This window comes from Botryllus schlosseri, chromosome 3 (genome assembly GCF_051294905.1).
Source record: "Botryllus schlosseri isolate E-star chromosome 3, Bs_hap1, whole genome shotgun sequence".
NCBI lineage: Eukaryota > Metazoa > Chordata > Ascidiacea > Stolidobranchia > Styelidae > Botryllus > Botryllus schlosseri.
This window is the reverse complement of record NC_137238.1, coordinates 36,655,028-36,676,675: the sequence shown is the minus strand read 5'-3', so window position 1 is coordinate 36,676,675 and position 21,648 is coordinate 36,655,028. Positions and strand designations below refer to the sequence as shown.

Genomic DNA, 21,648 nt, shown 5'->3' with positions numbered 1-21,648 from the left:
TTTAAGGCATCCGAAAAGTACTGAATTGAATTACATTTTTTTTCGAACCCTGCGCTTTGTTTATTGGTATTCATGGCGCTTGTCGACAGCGATGGTCATTTACACCAGGCTCGGATATTATGACCGACTGTTAAAAAGATGTCCCAACCCCAGGGACCGCCGAACCCTATAACTTTTCATCCATTTCAAGAGGTGGTCCAAGTAGTCACGCCTGTACTCGAGTAGAAGGCCGTAAATTTTCACTCAAGCAGTATAGCGATTTACAAGCAAGTATCCTTGGCATAGTTTTAACTAAAAACTGCTTCAATGTGAAAAGCGTCACTATCTCTTCTTTCGTTTTTGACAATAATCGTAAAAACTGTCAAGTAGAAGTATTCTCAAATCGTAACCACTTGATAAATCAGTGCGAGTAGGATAACATACTTGAAGCACTCGGAAAAGTAGGTACTCCCTCACTGAACAACTCAATCCATTCCCCACCCACAAGCACACTGCAATTTCACGCTGGCTTTTATTATATTCCTTCAACAAAATGCCTTGGTATATTTTCAAAATTCGAAACAACATAAAATACGTTGGCGAACATTCCTCTTCCAAGAGTATCCGCCGATAATATCGAGTGGATATCACACTTCAACACAAATATCGGAATCGACCATTGGACGTAAAACTATCGGCCATTTTCGTAACGCCACAGCATTGTTGTAGGGAGCCATAGAACTATATCTTAGACTGGTACACTGGGAATATTGATCTATTTCTTGCACCTTACATGCGTCCAGATGCAGCTTTACCAGTATATTTCAATGCCAATTGTCCAACCCTAACAATGGCTGTAGACTGTAGAGCTGTTTAAATATATGGTCTGAAATTTTGGAAATGGGTCCTAGGCTAGTTGCCATAACTCTTCCGTTATATCGAATGCCTCGATTTATAATATCAGGGTTGTAATGACTCGAGTCTTGATGAATCGACCTGACTCGAGTCATTTTCTCACAATACGGAAATGACTCGACTCGAGTCAATCTGTGTATCGACTCGACTTGGACTCATCTTGGACTTGGAGTCATCGCGCATGACTCGAACCAAGTCACATGACTTGAGACTCAGACGGTCAAGACCGACATTTCATTGTAATTTCGAAGAATAGTAAAGTAACCACACTATTGAGATTTCGTCAATTGCTGCTGGTACTTGAAAATGCGACCAAAAACTACTAAAAGTGAGGAAAATCAGTATATTATAAATGCGAACCATTCGATATCACCAAACAGAGTTATAAAAAGTGAGTTTAACGAGACTTTAACCCGAAACTGAGCAGTCAACACAATGACTTGGACTCGAGTCATAATACCATGACACGGACTTGACTCGGTGGTGAATTAAAAACGACTCGACTTGACTCGAGTCAAAAGTGAGATCGACTTGGTTAAACCACTGTAAAACATACTCATTCATGTCAAAAAAACGCGTATTCAAACCGACAAAATACAGTTTCTGGGACTATTTTTCAATTGTCGTTCTTGATATACGAGACTTGAATAAACCATATCGAATGTCTCGAGTCACGTGACTTGGTCGAGTCAACACAAAAGTTGACTCAAGTCGAGTCATTATCATTTTTGTGAAAAAGACTCGAGTCAACCAAAATTTTCGACTCGAGTTGAGTCATTTCAATCTGTTTTATCAGTATCGACTCAAAAATCAGATATCAGCCAGGCTCTACTCTGGAATTTTTCACATTTGGACTTGAATCTCCCATTCCCGTGTCTTTATACCGTACCGGTATTACTTTTCCCCATCTTGCTTTGGTGCGTTACGTTGTTCGCTGTATTTATGGCTCGAGGCGCGCGTGGCACCACGTCCACTGCCAGGGCGATATATTTCCCGGTCTGGCCTCTAAATGTAGAATGATGAGCTTCTTGGAGGTACAGAACTTCAACATATAATTGAATAGTATATTCATATTGAAATGAGCCCGAATTTTTTATGCGACCGAATAGAATATAATGCCAGTTTTGATTTGGTATTTTTTTGACTGGAATATGAATGATAGCGACACAGTTTATTCCAAATTAGATTAGAATTATAGATACCGTCTTTTTTCCAAATTAGAGTAGAATTACAACTAGGCTACACGGTGCTTTTCAAATCGGACTAGAATAAGAATTATGACTATCCAGGTTTTTCTAAATTGGACTAAAATTGGAATTATAACTACTCGATTTTTTCAAATTAGACTAGAATTAGAAATGTACCGACTCGGGTTTTTCTAAAGTAGACAAAAATTGGAATTATAACTACTCGTTTTTTTTCAAATTAGACTAGAATTAGAATTAAGCAGCACGGGTTTCTCCAAATTTGGTTAGAAATAGAATTACTGAATCTGCAGACAGAGTAATAACTGTGAATTGAAGGTAAACACAAAAATTTTCATTTGACCGCAGCTTTGCACCCCCCCCCCCCCCGCTCTTCAGATGCTTTCACACCCCCAGTTTGAGAACCACTGCTCTAATTAGTCAAATTACACAACCAGAATTACCAAGTTTTCCATTCTGTGAGCAAGAAGACAACATGCACAAGCACTTTGTCACACAAAAAGTAAGCAACGTTGTCTGACCTTTGACCTGGGCTTGTCACTCTTTTTCGGCTCATCCTCGCTCTTCTCCGCTCGCGCGCGAGAGTCCTCCCCCTTGTCCCACTTGCGGGACACAAAATCCCGCGAGCCCCGGTAGCCCCCGCGCGATCTGGCGCCGCCCCGGGGCGCGTGGCCGCTGCGGTCGTCTTTTGCGCTGTACGGGCGTTCGTGGTGTCTGTAAATGAAACAGATCAGACCAGGGTTGTAACCAAGTCGCAGGGTTCCGAGTCGAAAGTTAAAGGTTTGTAATGACTCGACTTGCTCTTGAGTCATTGCGTATGACTTGACGCATTCTATATGACATTTTCAAATTCGATACCGGTAATTGAAAAATAGGCCCAGAATCTGTCTTTTATCTGTTTGAACAAACATGTTTACAATGAGAAAATGAGTTTATTATGAGTCCGGGCCTTTGGTTCGAGTCATGCGCAATGCCTCGAGTCCAAGTCGAGTCAATACACAGACTGACTCGAGTCGAGTCATTTCCGTATTTTGAGAAAATGACCCCAGTAAAGTTGAGTCCATGAAAAATTACGACCGAGTCATTACAACCCTGGAAGCATATTGTTTCCGTACTCGGAAAAATGATCTCCTGACTCCGATTATTAGAATTAATACTTAATTCAGATGCAAGTATTCGTACCATTGCACTTAACCATAATTACACACACTTAACAGCAAATATATATATACTATAACTCACTTTTCTTTATCGTCCTGTTCGGGATAGGGGTCGCGGGGCTTTGCCCCTATCGGGCCCCTTCGGGGAGGGTCTGATTTTTTTGGCTTGGTGTCGCTTAAACGCGGGCCTTTCGACTCAAACTTTCCGGGCTGAAAATCAGCAGTTTTTCGGTTATCAATTCATTAGGAAATATAGTTATCGGCGTTGTTAGCAGGCTTGGACAACCTGAAAACTTTCAGCCTTCCGAAATTAGATTAGAATTAGAACTATACCTACACTGTATTTTCCAAATTACACCAGAATTAGAAATATAACTACAAGGTATTTCTAAATTAGACCTACAATTAGAATTATACCTACACTGTCTTTTCCAAATTACACGAGAATTAGAAATATAACTACAAGGTATTTCTAAATTAGACCTAAAATTAGAATTATACCTACACTGTCTTTTCCAAATTACACCAGAATTAGAAATATAACTACCAGGTATTTCTAAATTAGACCTAAAATTAGAATGATACCTACACTGTCTTTTCCAAATTACACCAGAATTAGAAATATAACTACCAGGTATTTCTAAATTAGACCTACAATTAGAGTTATACCTACACTGTCTTTTCCAAATTACACCAGAATTAGAAATATAACTACCAGGAATTTCTAAATTAGACCTACAATTAGAATTATACCTACACTGTCTTTTCCAAATTACACCAGAATTAGAAATATAACTACCAGGTATTTCTAAATTAGATCTCGAATTAGAATTGTAGCTACGCAGTTTTTTTTCCAAACACTAGAACTAGAATTATAACTACCCAGGGTTTTCTAAATTAAACTAGAATTAAAATTATAGCCACACAGTTTTTTTCCAAACGCTAGAACTAGAATTATAACTACCCAGGGTTTTCTAAATTAGACTAGAATTAGAATTACAGCCTAGAGTCTTTTTTCTCCAAATCAGATTAGAATTAGAATTGTAGCTACACAGCTCTTTTCCAAATTAGGTTAGAACTAAAATTATAACTACACAATACACAGTGATTTCCAAATTTGATTAAAATTGGAATTTTTAGCGAAACAGGTTGTTTTTCCAAATTAGACTACAATTAGAATTACAACTACACAGCGTTTTCCAAATCGGGTTATAATTGGAATTTTAGCTGCACAGTGTTTTCCAAAGTAGAATAGAATTAGGATCTTTGCCTATCGTTTTTTCCAAATGAAATTTGAATGACTGAATTTGCGAAAACTTGGAAATTGAATGAAGTCCAGTTGATATAAATATCAGGGTTCGTTCTGATAAGCATGATAATAGCAAATGTCTGTGCGGCAAGCTTGGCTCGTTTGCACTAAACACTTCACCTTCTACTTAAGTAGCGTTTCTCTGGTACAAAGATTCCTTTGTTTCCTAAAATTGAGCTATTTATGAAGAAAAAAAACGCCAGTGTGACTGCCGTTGACATTTTTTTGTGAAAAAAATGTTTTTTTCACCTTTGACGAATATTTTCCGTCTCCTTTACCGTGGATTTCCTTGGATTTCCAGTCCGCGTCGTCTTTGTTCTCGGATTCTTTTTTGTCGTCCTCTTTCTTGGAAGAAAATTTCTTGTCATCCTACCATCGGAAAAAAATGGACGAGTCACGGAGGGTTCCTCAAAAATGACTTTTTGCCTGAAATTTCACCGGCTAATCGACAAAATTGTTAGGTTGGCTAAAATAAACACCGCACCCCAAATTTGCCTCAATTCCAACACGCAGAAGCAAAGATATTGGAATAGAAAATTTTGGAACAAAAAAAAATAGTATTTACGGCAGGGTTGTAATGACTCGACTCGAGTCACGATTTTCTGACGACTCGACTTGACTCGAGACATTTCCTCGAAATACGCAAATGGCTCGACTCAGTCAACCCGTGTATTGACTCGACTTGTACTCGAGTCATTGCGCACGACTCGAACCAAGTCACATGACTCGAAACTCAGACGGCCAAGACAGACATTTCATTGTAATTCCGAAGAATAGCAATGTAACCACACTATTGGGATTTCGTGTATCGGTACTGGTACTTGAAAATGCAACCAGAATCTGTGAAAAGTGAGGAAAATTAGTATATTTTAAATACGAACCATTCGATATCACCAGAGTTATAAAAAGTGGGTTTAACAAGAATTTAACCGGAAACTGACCCATCAACACAATGACTCGGACTCGACCCTCTGCTCGATGACTTGACTCGAGTCAAAACTATAAGAGTGAGTTTGACTTGTGACTCGGAGTCTCGTGACTTGGTTACAGCCCTGATTTACGGTGACAAATTCTTCAATTATTATCAATTGCAGATCTACCCACCGTAAATACTATGGTTTACAATCAAAAAATTTCTACTCCAATAACTTCTCTTCGACACGTTGGAATTGAGCCAAGTTTGGCTTGCGTAGTTTTTTCAGACAGCCTAACAGTTTCATGGGGTATCCAGTAAAATTTTTTAAAAAATTTATATTTATTTATATTAATCAATTAAATCCTGGACTTTTCTCTCATATAACAATGCTTCTATAGGTTGGAATTGGGCCTAAATCGGTTTTATCGAATGGCCAGTAAAATTTGAACAAAAACAATAATTTTGAATAACCCTACCATATTTGTACGATTATGATCAAACAGCCCCCTGTTTACCTAAAAAACGCGAGACCCTAAAAGCCAACCTCTTTTCGTTTTTTCGTTTTGTCGGTTTCCAATTTCTTTTTTCTCTCCAAGTCGCGTCTCCTTCTCTCTTCCTTTTTCCTTCTCTCCTGTTCGGCACGCCTGCGTTCGTCTCTCAAACGCTAAAATTGGATAACCAGAAAATTTTCGGCTTTTCTGAATTGGAGTAGAATTAAAATGATAGCTGTACTGCCTGTACAGTATACATTTTCCCCAAATAATACTAGAACCAGAATTATGACTATACGACTATACGAGTGTTGCCAAATTACATTAGAATTAGATTACTGACATTCCACTTTAATTTAGTCTAATTAGACAATTTGAATTATCTAGTTGACCAAGTTCCACATTGTATTAAAAACCAGTTGGAATTTTTTTTACCATACTCATTTCGTTGCACTATGTGACAAGGCAATCATGTGCATTGCTTTGCCATGCATGTTTTGTGTGCTGCGGTATGACCAATCAAACTTTATAGCCTTCCACAATGGCAAATACCGGGGTTGTAATGACTCGACTCGCGATTATTTGGTGACTCGAGTAATTTTTTCTGTGTAAAATGACTAGACTCGAGTCAATTTGTGTAGTGAATCGAACCAAGTCACATGACTCCAGACTAGGGCGGCCAAGACAGACATTTCATTGTAACATGAATAGTAAAGTCACCACTACACCACATGATTAGTATTTCGTCTATCAGTCCTGGTACTTGGTAAACAGGGCCAAAAAAAACGTTATGACTGAGGAAAATGACGAGATTATGAATGCGAGCCATTCTATATCACTCGAACAGAGCTGAAAAAAGTGGGTTGTACCGGGTTGAGATGAAAACTGAACAGTAGGGCTGTTCAAAAATAACTTCTTTCCCCGAATTCCAGCCAATCACTGATTAAATTGTCAGGTTACCCTAAACACGCTGCACGCAAAATTTGGTTCAATTCTAACAAGTATAAGCCGCCGCAGAGCCAATTAAAATTTTGAATTTAACAGGAAAAATTTGAAAATTAAATTTCAAATTTTTCTGTCAGCTTCATGAAATTGTCGAGTTTTCTTCAAAAACGATGCGAAACAAATTTGACCCAATTCCAACTAGTAGAAGCGGAGTTATTTGAGTTTTTCGTTGATAATTCTCGGTTGGAATTGAGTAAAATTTGTTTTGCATCGTTTTTGAAGACAACTCGGCAATTTAATGGGTTTGACAAAAAAATTTCAAATTTATACTTGATAGAATTAAACCAAATTTGGTGTGCAATGTTTTTTAGGGTAACCCGGCAATTTAATCAGTGAATGGCTGGAATCCCGAAAAAAAGTTATTTTTAATCAACCCTACTGAACAACGGTAAACATAATGACTTGGACTCGAGTCAAAACATTATCAATTTGACTCGGCCCTCCACGTACTGACTTGGACTTGACTCGGTGGTGAATTGCAAATGACTCGACTTGACTCGAGCCAAAACTACAAAAGTGAGATGGACTTGAACTGGACGGTTATAAATTCACCTTTTTCTCCTCTCTTTTCTGCTTCAAAAACGCGGTGAGCGGCGTCTCGACGATTTTCTTTTTCTGGTCCCGATTTTCCAGCTCTTCCAGGTACTTTTCCAGGTCCAAAACCGTTTTCTCCTCCTCCGCCTCCAACGATTCCAAGAAGGCCTTGTAGTCCGGATCTAAATGTACATTCGGTCAGCGGTTACCCAAATTTTGACGAACTAGATAATTCGAGTTGTCCAATAAGTAGGGCGATTTTTTTTTATTCAAGAACAAAAAAATCAAAATTTTGATATTTTTTTGACCATAAAAACCTTAATTTCGACAAAATTTGGACCTAACATATCCAAATTAGGTGTTTTCCCACATAATGTTAGAATTGTACTACTTATCTTCATGTCTGGCTAGAACAGTCTGTCCTAACAAAGTAGTTTGGCCTGAAAAAACTTTCGCGACTCAAAAACTGACGAATTTTGATGTGAAAACAACTTTATTTTAAAGTAATCTGGCCCTATGAAGAATTCCAGTAGTTACAACACCATCACGTATTACTTTCCTATATTCTCGGGTACAAAGTATCTGTCCTTACTAAGTAACTTGCTAAGAATGGAGAAAGAACGTTCAACAGCAGCAGTTGTTGGCTGACAACACTCAAGTTGTGCGTACACTGCTGGTGACAAACCGTGTTGCTTCATTCTGACGTTGGCTACATCACAATTTTTCATCATGCGCTTCTTGATATAAGAACCATGCAATGCCCACGCAGCCTTGCTTCAGTTAGGATATTGCGGTACGTTGAGCATAACACCATATCAACCTATTTGTTTCATTTGACTGCTTATGATTCACAATGAGCAGACAATGGGCCGTATCCAACGTTGGGCCTATAAAGTAGGCTACAAGCTGTAAAATGCCAAATGATAAGTTCACCGACAGTGCAAAATCTAAGATACAAACAAAATGCAGGTTGCAAAAAATTCTGACTTTGTAAACAATTTTGACATTCTTCGACCTAACCCACCAATTTTGACAAAATTTTCACTTTTTTTGACATGTAAAAAAATTGCCCTACTAATGAGATCAATTTAAGCTAGATGCCAGTAATATAATTCTAATCTGACACGTGAAATGTTTCCATGCTTCAATTTTAATTCTGATTTAATTTCTGGTTATCCTGAAAATGCTGCAGGAGAAATGCATAGCGCAAAACGAGCCAAATCTGCTGTACAGATATTTACCATTCTCTTGCTCATGAGAATAAAGTATTGATTTGTTGCGAACAAACTTCATTCAATTTCCGAGCATTCGCGAATTATGTAATTAAAATTCTAATCTAATCTGTGAAATGTTCCTATGCTTCATTATTAATCCTGAATTAATATCTACAAAATTCAATTAATTGCCAGGTTCTTGCAATTCAGTGATTCTAATCTGATTTGGAATAGCTAAATTTTTGTGAGGGGTCCAACTCCACAATAAAAAATTCCACAATATTTTGGGTGTCATCGAATTGGATTTTATGACAACCAGAATCGGCCCTAGGTCAATACAAGTACCTTTCGTTATTTGGAGTACTCCAACAGGTTTTTTGAGTTATTTCTACTTGAGTAATTGCGCTAGGCTTGTTTAAAAATACCTATTTTTCGGATTCTGGGGATTCACTGATTGTAAATTGTAAGGCTGTCTGAAAAAAAATTGAAAAATTCAACTTATAAAAAAATTTCAAATAAATTTTAAAATTGACTGTCAACCCCACGAAATTGCCGAGTTGTCTACAAAAACGATGCAAAACAAATTTGACACAATTCCAACCCGTAGAAGCAAAGTTACGTGAGTTTTTCATTCATTTTCTGGGATTACCCACCGTCCAGGCTAATTTAGCGAATCCAAAATTCTCAACAGCAATAACTCCGCTTTCTACGGGTTGGAAGTGAGCGAAAATTGGTGAGCGCCGTTCTTTTAGACAACTTAACAAGTTGATGGGTTCGGCAGTTAAATTTGATAATATATTTTCTGATTTTTTAATAATAAATTCAAGATTTTCAAACTTTTCAAAGATTTTCAATAAACACCCGAAGAAGTTCACGGAGGCAAGTATTTCTGATATTTCTGGAATATTCCCAAATACTTTTTCGTGAAAACAAATTCTCACCGTCAACAATGGTCCCCGCTTTGGAATCCTCCTTCTTCTTGTTCTTTTTTGGATTTTTCTGAAAAGGCGCGTACTCCAAAACGCAGGGCTGGCAGTTACCTGTAATGGTAGGAATTGTACGTTTCATGTAAAACGTTCATAGACAAATTCAGACAAATTCAGTACTCACGAGTACTACAGAGCGATACTATCAACTATGTTATTACTAAAGCGATTTTTTTTTTGACATGTCAAAAAAAGTCAAAATTTTGTCAAAATTGTAGCGTTAGGTAAAAAAATATCAAAATTGTCGACAAAGTCATTCTTTTTTTGCAACCTGCATTTCGTTTGTATCGTAGATTTTGCACTGTCGGTGAACTTATCATTCGACATGTTACAGCTTGTAGCCTACTTTATAGGCCTACCGTTGTAGACGACCCATTGTGAATCATAAACATTCAAATGAAACAAATAGGTTGACATGGTGTTATGCTCAACGTACCGCAATATCCCAACTGGAGCAAGACTGCGTGGGCATTGGTTTTTATATCAAGAAGCGCATGATGAAAAATTGTGATGTAGACAACATTGTCGGAATGAAGCAACACGGTTGTCGCCAGTGTTGTCAGCCAACAACTGATACTGTTGAACGTTCTTTCTCCATTCATGGCAAGCTACTTAGTAAGGACAGACACTTTTTACCCGAGAATGTAGGAAAGTATCTTTCGTTGTTCTATAAAAATTTTCAATTATTTCTACCGTAATGTAACTACTGTAATTCTTCATAGGGCCAGATTTCGTTAAAATGAATTTCTTTTCATTGTAAAAACTTGTTAGTTTTTGAGGCAGAAAAGTTTTTACCAGGCCAAACTGCTTCGCAAGGACAGACCGTTCGAACCAGAGCAGAAGATAAGTAGTACAATTCTAACATTATGTGGAAAAACACCTAATTTGCGTACATGAGGTAAAAATCTATTGAAACTGAGTTTATTAAAGTCAAAAAATGACAAAATTTAGATTTTTAAGTCGAAATCTTCCATTTTTTAGGTAAAAAAATTGCCCTATTTATTATTTTCAATACCACATTTATATGCTATACACATTATATAAACCAGTGTTATATAAAATGGCTTCGTAGGCTACCAGCTTGATCTGTGAACTCCATTCCGTCAATGCGATCTCTGAAGGCGATCAAGTCGTCAGGAGACAGGAGGTTGATGTACGCGCGACAGAAGTTATCGGGAGCCAGCCTGCGGTGTTGAATATAAAATATGAGGCCTGGCATGTGGCCAGACGCGTAATTCTACTGGGTTTTCAAAAGTCGCAACTAGAACTAGAGCTAGAACTGGAATGACTCAATCTTCAAAATACGCTACTAGAGCTAGAACTATTCACTTTTGAAAATAGGCAACTACAACAAGAAATTACTCGATTATCGAAATACCCAACTAGAACTACCAGTACTCAATTTTAAAAACCAGGCTGCTAATACCAATTAGAGCTAGCCAATTTTCAAAACTAGCAACTGCAACTACAACCAGAACTGCTCGTTCTTCAAAATTTGCACTTTTTGAAATACTCAACTAGAACTGGAACTGCACAAAAGACAGTAGTTAATTGATTGTTGAAAACCAATACTTCAAGAAAAATACATACAATGTCAGCACTTACGTTCTATCGCCCGAAACATATCGAAACGAATCGTGCGGAGGAAGCGGATCGATCATATTTAGAAGTTCATCTCGAGTAAGATACGGTGGTAAACGCCGGATGACCAGCTGTAAAATAAAATTGGAGACAGAATACCGTAGTGACATGAAGTTTCAAAACCCGACATGCGTAACCAAAGAGGGCACATATATTTCACGGATATTGGGATTAAATTACCGCCATTTCGCCCTAATTAGACCAAACTACAATTATCTGGTTGTCTGAGTCTGGTCCACAGTCCACACCAATCCTCAGACTGTTGGAAATGCCCAGACTCGCCGATATACCACACGGTTGCTGTTATTACAATTCCTTGCCTTAGGAAGCTAACCTTCTTAGGCTACACAGACACGGGAAGCAATGATTTTCTAAATACATCTGCCATCACTTCATGCAGATTTTACATTACCTTCGTTGGAATGATCATCTTTTTCTTAGCGCATTTTTTCTCTTCCGACTTTATTTCCAAGGAGTCCTTCGCCATCTCTTAATATCATAAGTTAACAGCGATTTGCTTCAAATGTAGCAGATTGCAATGAACGTAAGCATAAGCAATAGCAAGCATTCGATTTACTACCGTACCATCGCGAGTTACGCCTGTCAATCATAAAATTGCTGGTCCGTGGTGTTTACTGGAATCGCCTGAATGACCAGGGTCAGTATTTGGTTTTCATCAGGGCTGTAATGAGTAATGACTCGACTCACGGTTTTTTGAAGACTCGACTTGACTCGAGTCATTTTATCAAAATACGGAAAATACATTCTGCGCATGACTCGAACCAAGTCATAAATGACTCGAAACCACTGAGCAGAAAAACAGACTCAGACGTCAGACCATAGCAATTTACAGCATAGGAGCCCCGAATAACCTCCAACGGCGGGAATCCAACCCGTGCTGCCTGCTTGGATGGCACCGACGCTCACTACTACCATAGCCTTTACAAAAGGCTATGCTACTACGACCCGCCGGACTGTAACATACATTTAACCAAAATTTTAAAAAAGAGGACATTTTGGCGTCCTCCTAGGACACTTTCAAAATTTTAAAGGAGGACGTATGGTAACCCTAGAGCCCCAGACCCCAGGGTTTGCACCAGCCAGCCCTCAAGATTACCAGACGTCCATCTGACCTATCAACGTCGGATGTCTTTCATTTCCATTAGTGTTCGTTTTATCTTATACCTCATTTATTTCCTTCCAGTGTGAATGTCTCTTCTTCACATCGCATAGCCCCCTCTGGGTGTCTGATTTCAAAGACTACTCAAGTCGCTTCGATCTTTTCCTATATTTTCATTGTATCGTGGTCTTGGGCCTAGTCTTGCGGTGTTTTGAAATGATGAGAATACTAATAGACCGAAACAGATACAGGCAATAAAGATTATCTCTCTCACGATCGCTTCTTCCGTTGCGCCTGTCGGGTTTCCCTTTTTACGTAGTTCTCGTCGATAAATGAAATACCGATCCACTTTGGACGGACTTCCCCTCCCCAGGAAGCTGTTTCAGGATTTATTTGTACTAGATTTCGTGTTTGAAACTCGGGAAAGATGAATATCAGTGTCGAATCCCTGCTTGCGGACGCCAAGTATTTGGTGAATAGGTTGAAGGTATGTTCGTGCGTTCAATTATTCCATTACTTAGGGTTCAGCGTTAAGGAATAACTCTGTTAACGCTAGCGTAAGGCTTGTTTGTTTGTTGTACATCTATTTTGACCTATGCAGATATTACTCATGCTCTCATGCATAATCACGAGTTATCTCTTACCGAAATAGGTTAGTGAGTAAATGTGTTAACCGGAAAGTTTAACTATTACAAAGACCAGAGTTTGTAACAGTTCTGACTGAGGCACTGTAAGTTGAGAGACTATATTAACTATAGGCGTATATCAGTAATTAGATTACCAGACTTGTTCAATCCATAGTTGTTGGCTGTTAACCAAGTACTGTCTTTTGATCAGTTGTAGTTTTGGAGTAGCTCTATAGTTCTATAGGTGCATATTAAAAAAGATTACCAGTGAACCCGTCCCTCGGTGAACCCGGCCCTCGATTAACCCTAATATCCCCCCCCCCCCCCTCCCCAACCCTAATATCCCACCTCCGGCAACCTTAATATCCTAACCCTAACCCTAATATCCTACCCCAACCTTAATATCCCTCCTCCCCGAACCCTAATATCCCCCCTCCCCCAACTCTAATATACCACCTCCGGCAAGCCTAATATCCTAACCCTAATATCCCACCTCCGGCAACCCTAATATCCTAACCCTAACCCTAATATCCTAACCCTAACCCTAATATCCTACCCCAACCTTAATATCCCTCCCCCCCCCCCAACCCTAATATCCCCCCTCCCCAATCCTAATATCCCACCTACGGCAACCCTAATATCATACCCCAACCCTAATATCCCCCAACCCTAATATCCCACCTCCGGCAACCCTAATATCCTAACCCTAATATCCCACCTCCACAAACCCTAATATCCCCCCTCCGCCAACCCTAGTATCCTACCCGAACCCAATGTCCCACTCCCCGAACCCTAATGTCCCCCCCCCTACCCTACCCAACCCCAACACCCCACCTCAACCTACAGTTGCAATAACGAGCAGACCACGCGTGGTTGATATGTGAGCAATAACAATCGTTGGGATATATTTTTCATCTGAACAAGTCACACACAATATACAATGCGATAAGACCGAATGCGATGTCATGAACAGATACGAGGATGTCGAACGTCGCACGTCCGCCCCTCGCCAAGTCAATTCAACAATGAGCCGACCACGCAATCGTGATCACGTGATCTGATCACTCCGTGACTGCGTGATCCACGCATTCCCTGACCTCCTTACAAGATCGACAAATCAGTTGATAATAACATTATTAGTTTAATAATTCATATTAATACTTGTTAATACACTTAATTTCAAAATTTCCCGAGGGCCGAGTTCATCGAGGGCCGGGTTCACCGAGGGACGGGTTCACCGAGGGACGGGTTCATGGGACGGGTTCACCGAGGGACGGGTTCACTGGCAACCTTAAAAAATAATTTAGCTACCATACAACTGGAAGACGTTTGGCGTAAATCTCGATACCAATGTTCTGTTGTGTTGTGTGATGTTCTTGCAGTTGCAGCCAGGGCTTTGGAGCAGCCGTAAATTTGCATTGCTCCAGCTCCGGCGCTTTCTTTTACCATACAATAGCTCCGGAGCCGCATTATTACCACTGCTCCGGCTCCGGCTCTGAAAACTATCGAAGGTGTCTGTCTATTTCAGGGGTGGATAACCCGCGGCCTCCGAGCCATATGTGGCCCGCTAGGTTTTGAGTAGCCCGCGAGCTAACTTCCCATTATATTATCGAAATTCTATTATATTATCGAAATTGAATTGCTCAGATTGTCAACTTGCAAGGCCAACCAAAAATATGATTTGTCTGGCCGCGACACTTGGGATGTTGATGACTAAAATATCAGTTGCGACGCATTGGCAGATCCATGGTCCAGTCACATTTTTAGTAAATTGTCGTACATTACAATAAACTAAAAGAGTAGTAAAATTTTTCTTCACGCTTCGCGTTTTTATTTGTCACGCGATTTCTTTCTTTGGATCCTACCCCCTCTAGAAAATGAAAAAACGCCCGATTTAGCATACTTAGTCTAACTATATTCGCAATTACGAGGAAAAGTCTGTTCGCGTTTGCGCTCGCAGAAAGATTGTTGACGATAAAATATAGGCAAAAAAGTCATTGTCGTATATTAGCGGAAATCTTTGATATCGATATGTCCATAGATGTCGAATAGTCCTGTCCTTGCAAACTGAACCCAGCAAGCGGTATACAGTCGACCCGCAATATACCAAGTAATAATAATATATACTTTGAAATTTTACGCGCCTGACGCGGCTAGTGGGCAGCACACTCGTTTGTCGATTTCATGTGGCCCTTTAGCCGAAAAGGTTGCCCCCCCCTGGTCTCCGTAGGTTAGTTATCTATAGTAATCAAGAGTGTTAGCGCCAGTAACATCGGATGCAGCGACCAACACATAGGTGCCGCCGTGCCATCTTGTGATGTCATAAAGAATACTTGTCAATTGTCGATAACATCATATTTGCACTAGAACGCACTCTACTCTATGCCATTGCTGTGTACAGCATTAAAATTCAGTTGCGGCGTTTTAACACTGGCACTGCGCTCGTTAACATTAAGCCATACAGCTCAATTCAATCTTTAAATGTGCGATTATTATTCAACTGTAACTGAAGTAAGAGCAATATGGGCGGATATCACGACCTCATCAATAGAAATTCGATTTGTACCAAATTGTTCAAATGGCCAATGGTTTGACGTTCGTGATTGGTGCACTCGTTACCAGTCCATCCGGTGTCGATCACGCTTATCGGAATATAATATTTTCCCGCTTATACGAATCGAATTAAACACTGCGCCATGCACATTTGGAAAATGCCCACAACGAATTAAACTATGCAGTATGCACAATGACATGTACAAGTCACAGTGCGCGATAAACCAGGAATACTAAAGTATCAAGCAGACATCCAGGATGAATTTACGAAACAGATGATTACAAATTGGAAATCTCGTATCAAATCAGTAATTAGTCTCCAACATAAAACACCATGGGGTCCTTTCATCGCATTGAGTAGCTCGCACCGCGACAATTGTTTGCTGAGTGTAACGGCGTTTTGGGCTACTCTTCTGCCATCCCCTTTACGCTCGAAAATCCTCACTGAAGTGAATGACGATCCTGCGCAGTATTGAATTCCAATTCGCATGCATAATTGCACACACAATAACACTGTCCAATTTCGCGGCCTGATTAAAGAACGATCATGAAAGAACGAGTATGTTCAGATCCGATTCATAGCAACGATGAGATGGAATTTCTCGGCTCGTGCTCGTCAGGTTTTTATCCTTTCTCCCATTTCGCATAATACATAGTGATCATTATTTTCGAACCGTACAATTGGCCAACAAGGTTGTGCTGAAGATGAAATTGCGGGTATGCCGAATACCCACAATATTCACAGGCATATTTTGCATACCGGTGTTCGGCACTCATGTATGAAAATTGAACATTGAACATGTGACTGCCCCCACGTTAAATCCCTAGGAGCATGGTTAGTCGGAAAAGGTAGCGCCAATGAGGAAAAGATTCTTAATTTCGTGAAGGCCTGCTGTTGAATTATCTGAACTCAGCAGATATGGTTGTTGCATATATAAAATATAATAATCTTATGAAATACGTCGGAGCCGGAGCTAACCCTCAAATAACTGGCTCCAGCTCCAGCTCCGGCTCCGGCTGAATTTTATGTCGAGCTCCGGCTCCAGCTCCGGCAAAAATGCACGGCTCCGGGGCTCCGGCTCCGGCTCCAAAGCCCTGGTTCCAGCCATTGCTAACTCAGAGTCATCACCACTAAAAATGGCGTAGACGTGGCTAGGGGGTGGGTTTTGGGGGTTGAAGACCCCTCCCATTTCAAACTTGTACTGATGATCATATGGAAAGCCCGTCTGATTCTGATTCCCGTAAAATAACAGTTACCGTAATGAGATGTTTCTGAACTGAATCTTTTAAAGGTTGTTAGTTCTAGTTGCGAGTAATGTGGAAATGTAAGTAGCTGTAGCGAGTATAGTTCTAGTTCTGGTTCTACTTGCGAGTTTTGAAAAGTAATTAGTTCTAGCCCCGGTTCAACTTGCGACTTTTGAAAAGTGAATTGCTCTAGTTCTAGCTGTGAGCTTTGAAAAGTGAGTAGGTCTAGTTCTGGTTACACATTTCTAAAATCCATTGGATTGTACAAGTCTGTCATCAACTGTTGTTTCTGTAACGTTTCCGTACAGTAACAATTATGATATTCACAATATTCTTCTTCCTATTTTACTCAGGAACAGGATTCGGCTGCCGAATCCATTGCGGAACAAGCCAGCGCTATGAAAACAGAGATGGAGGCCCGCAACACGTACCAGGAGAATCTCATCGAATTGAACAAAGTGGCAGGGCACCGGGCCAGATCTACTCTTGTTCTCGGTAAGTTCCATTATTGAATATTGCAATAATTATATTTCCAAAAACTGCCAATTCATCATTAACGAGACTGGAATTATTTTCATTGTGGTCGCATGAAAGGTAAGCTACATGTATGTGAAATTTCCACATCATTCATACTGTTATGGCGTCTTAATGAGTTATATTCGATTGATTCTAACGCAAATCATGGATTCCACGGTGGTAAATCCTGTCGAAACTATAATTTTTGTTGATAGATTAACTATTTTTCGGCGAGAAGAGTATATTTAAGTACTCAAAACGTTGTGCACAGCCCTAGTCGTTAGTACTAGTTCTGGTCAGGGTTGTAGTCAAGTCACAAGGCTCCGAGTCACAAGTCAATCTCACTTTTATAGTTTTGACTCGAGTCAAGTCGAGTCATTTTCAATTCGCCAACGAGTCAAGTCCAAGTCATCGAGCAGAGGTTCGAGTCCGACTTCCGAGTCATGGTATTATGGATTCCGAGTCCACGTCATTTTTTTGAATGGTCAAAGTCTTGCTGAACCCACTTTTTATAACTCTGTAGTGATATCAAATGGCTCGCATTTATAATATATCAATTTTCCTCACTTTTAGGAGATTCTGGTCGCATTTTCAAGTACCAGTACCAATAGACAAAATCCCGATAGGGTGGTTACTTTACTATTCTTCAAAATTACAATGAAATGTCGGTCTTGGCCGTCTGAGTGTCGAGTCATATGACTTGGTTCGAGTCATGCGCAATGAGTCGAGTCAATACAGAGATTGACTCGTGTCAAGTCATTTCCGTATCATGAAAATTTGACTCGAGTCAAGTCGAGTCATCAGAAAATCGTGACTTGAGTCATTGCAACCCTGGTTCTGGTTTTGAGTTTTGAAAAGTGAACATTCCTAGTTCTAAATTCTAGGTGCAAGATTTGAAGTTAGTAGTTCTAGTTCTAGGTGCTAGTTTTGAAAATACAGTTGTTTGCACAAGCCTGATAAGTTCAGCAAGTCTTAATTTGTCAAAATATTTTCATCACCTTATGTTATACATTTCCGTGGAAACTGATACGCGTTCAAATTTCCTTGCCAAGGTATACAGCGCGAAAACTGTGCGATAAGATCGTTGCAACAAGAGAACGAAGAACTGAGACAGAGCCTCACCGATCATCAGAACGCTTTGGAGCTGATTATGACAAAATACAGGCAGCAGATGATGAAGTTCACCAAGCACCAAGAGTAAGATAAATTAATAATATTAAACAGTCCATTTTATCAACTAAAAGTCGCTTAAACACGTAGTTGTTATTAATTGCTAGCTTCTTATTAATATTCCCAGTATTTTAAGAGCTTCATAGAGGTACAGAACTTCGATATAAGATAATTAGGGTCATTTTTTTTGACGTAAAACGGAAGATTTCCACCTAAAAATCATAATTTTGACAATTTTTGACCTCAATAAACTTAATTTTGACCTAACGTATGCAAATTAGGTGTTTTCCCACATAATGTTAGAATTTTACTACTTATCATCATTTCTGGTTGGAACTGTCTGTCGTTACGAAGTAGTTCGGCCTGAACAAACTTTTTTGACTCAAAAACTGACAATTTTTCTCACGAAAAAACTTTATTTTAACGAAATCTGGCCCTATGAAGAATTCTAGTAGTTACATCACGTAGTATGGTAGAAATAATTAAAATTTGTTGTAGTACAACGAAAGATACTTTCCTACATTCTCGGATAGAAAGTGTCCGTCCTTACTAAGTGGCTTGCCAAGAATGGAGGAACAACGTTCAACAGCAGCAGTTGTTGGCTGACAACACTCAAGTTGTGCGTACACTGCTGGTGACAAACCGTGTTGCTTCATTCTGACAATGGTGTCTACATCACAATTTTTCATCATGCGCTTCTTGATATAAGAACCATGCAATGCCCACGTAGTCTTGCTTCAGTTAGGATATTGCGGTACGTTGAGCATAACACCATGTCAACCTATTTGTTTCATTTGAATGTTTATGATTCACAATGAGCAGACAGTGGGCCGTCTACAACGGTAGGCCTATAAAGTAGGCTACAAGCTGTAAAATACCAAATGATAAGTTCACCGACAGTGCAAAATCTACGGTACAAACGAAATGCAGATTGCAAATTAAATTTTGACAAAACATTCCTATTTTAATAAACCCAACTCGTTCGGGGTAATTGTCATTGGAAAGAACATTGTATATCAACAGTGTCGGCCGAAAATATTCTGGTTTATTTCAATATGAATATATAATTTAATCTGATATTGTAGTCCTATAATGTAAAGACATTTCTATTTTTCGTGATCCTAAACCGATAGCCGTTACAACCAACTGCGGATCTGCTTTTGGTGGCGAATCGTACTGAAACATCTTTGGGGTCATTACAGGTTTCAGATCCCAGGAAGTGAATACGGCGTGGAGAGGCATTATCAGGAAGAAAATCGTGAACTCATGGAAAAGGTAGGAATCGGAGATGGACCACTAGAAAATTTTCGTTTTTGTCATACTAGATTGGCACCAGAATTATAGCTATGCATTTTAAAAAAAATTAGGCTAGAATTAGAATGATGACTACACAGTTTTTCCAGGCTAGATTAGCCACAGGTTTTTTTCAAATTAAGTTAGAATTAGAATTATGACAGCAATGTATTTACTAAATTATATTGGCATTATAATGATAGCTACGCAGTTTATTGTCAAATTAAGTTAGAATTAGAATTATGACTAAACTATTTCCAAATTGATGTTCCAGATTGGTGTTAGAAAATATTACGACGCAGTTTTTCCAAATTGAATTGGCACCAGAATTATAGCTACACAGTATTTTTTACCAAATTAGGCTAGAATTAGAAATATGACTGCAAAGTTTTTCCAGACTATATTGGCATCGGAATTGGCCTATAGCTATGCAGGTTGTTTTTTTAAATTAGGTTAGAATTAGAATTATGACTACACTGTATTAATCCAAATTATATTGGCATTATAATGATAGCTACGCAGTTCATTTTCAAATTAGGTTTGAATTGGAATTATGACTAAACTATTTTCCAAATTAGATTGGCATTAGAATTATAGCTACATGTTTTTTTCCCAAATTAGGCTAGAATCAGAAATATAACTGCACAGTTTTTCCAGACTACATTGGCATCAGAATTAGCCTGTAGGTATGCAGGTTAAAAATTAGGTTAGAATTAGAATTATGACTACACTGTATTTTCTAAATTATATTGGCGTTATAATGATAGCTACGCAGTTTATTTTCAAATTAGGTTATAATTAGAATTATGACTACACTGTATTAATCTAAATTATATTGGCATTATAATGATAGCTACGCAGTTTATTTTTAAATTAGGGTTAGAATTAGAATTACAGCTACTCAGTTTTCCAAATTGGTATCAGAATTCTGGTCTCGCGGGACCCAGTTTGAGAACCCCTGCACTTTCAAAAAAACCTTGCATTATATTAGAAATAAAATTAGAGCGCATCAACATTTCACAAATTATATTAGAATTAGATTACTGGAATTTTGCTCGAATTAGTCTGTAATGATCAGCTAGAATTATATAGCTGTATAAGTCTGAGAATGAGTATTGTCCATTTTCGTATGATAAACTCCAATTTTGTTTGTTCATCCAGATCAGAGAGATGGCCGCCGTGATGCGTCAAGCCGCCGACATCGACGACGAAGCTTATTGCCACGATTTCCAAGAACTGTCCCGTCTCAAAACGGAAAACGAGATTCTCCGCGAATTGCTGATGATATCTTCGAGCCAGCAAGGGGCCAAGCTGGTCCGGGACTCATATAAAAACGAGATTGACTCGCCAAAACCGAACGATGATGATGGAGATGCGGAATCTTGAAATCCGCTCACTGTATTACGCGTTAATATTCATATCGTGCACTTTTAGACACTTTGAATAGTGTTTCGATTTCTGATCAATCCGGTTTTGAGGGACTTCTAGCTGTAAAACCGACTGCCTCCCAGTATCACACTTGTTGGTACTTTTGGGCGGTACAGAGGGGCGTTGGTGTAGCCGAATGGAATTAGAATTTGATGATATCCGAGAGCGATATATTATTGCATATATTGATATTGAAATCAACCCGAATATTTTTGGCTGTCATATGTTAGGGGTAATCGTCAGCAACTACTGGATAATTTCTGAACTTTGTATATCAATAATCGTATAACTTCAAGGTTCAATTGAATGATATATTGCTATTGAAATAAACCCGAATATTTT

General features: G+C 39.1%; 2 protein-coding genes across 2 annotated transcripts; one reads left to right on the top strand and one right to left on the bottom strand.

The window, feature by feature from the left end:
- Window positions 1-497: 497 nt before the first annotated feature.
- Window positions 498-11,936, bottom strand: LOC145436466 (uncharacterized). The gene is made up of 10 exons (XM_080313817.1): window positions 11,768-11,936; window positions 11,320-11,426; window positions 10,792-10,898; window positions 9,670-9,768; window positions 7,533-7,696; window positions 6,029-6,148; window positions 4,818-4,937; window positions 3,342-3,469; window positions 2,621-2,813; window positions 498-1,899 (listed from the first exon to the last, which is right to left on the bottom strand). Exons 1-10 carry the CDS (start codon window positions 11,840-11,842, stop codon window positions 1,789-1,791), a joined length of 1,224 nt encoding a protein of 407 aa, XP_080169943.1. The 5' UTR covers window positions 11,843-11,936; the 3' UTR covers window positions 498-1,788.
- An 868-nt stretch (window positions 11,937-12,804) lies between these two features.
- Window positions 12,805-21,648, top strand: LOC145435228 (FGFR1 oncogene partner 2 homolog). The gene is made up of 5 exons (XM_080312567.1): window positions 12,805-12,962; window positions 17,253-17,394; window positions 18,468-18,612; window positions 19,788-19,860; window positions 21,040-21,648. The coding sequence occupies exons 1-5, from the start codon at window positions 12,903-12,905 to the stop codon at window positions 21,262-21,264; spliced, it is 645 nt and encodes a 214-aa protein (XP_080168693.1). The 5' UTR covers window positions 12,805-12,902; the 3' UTR covers window positions 21,265-21,648.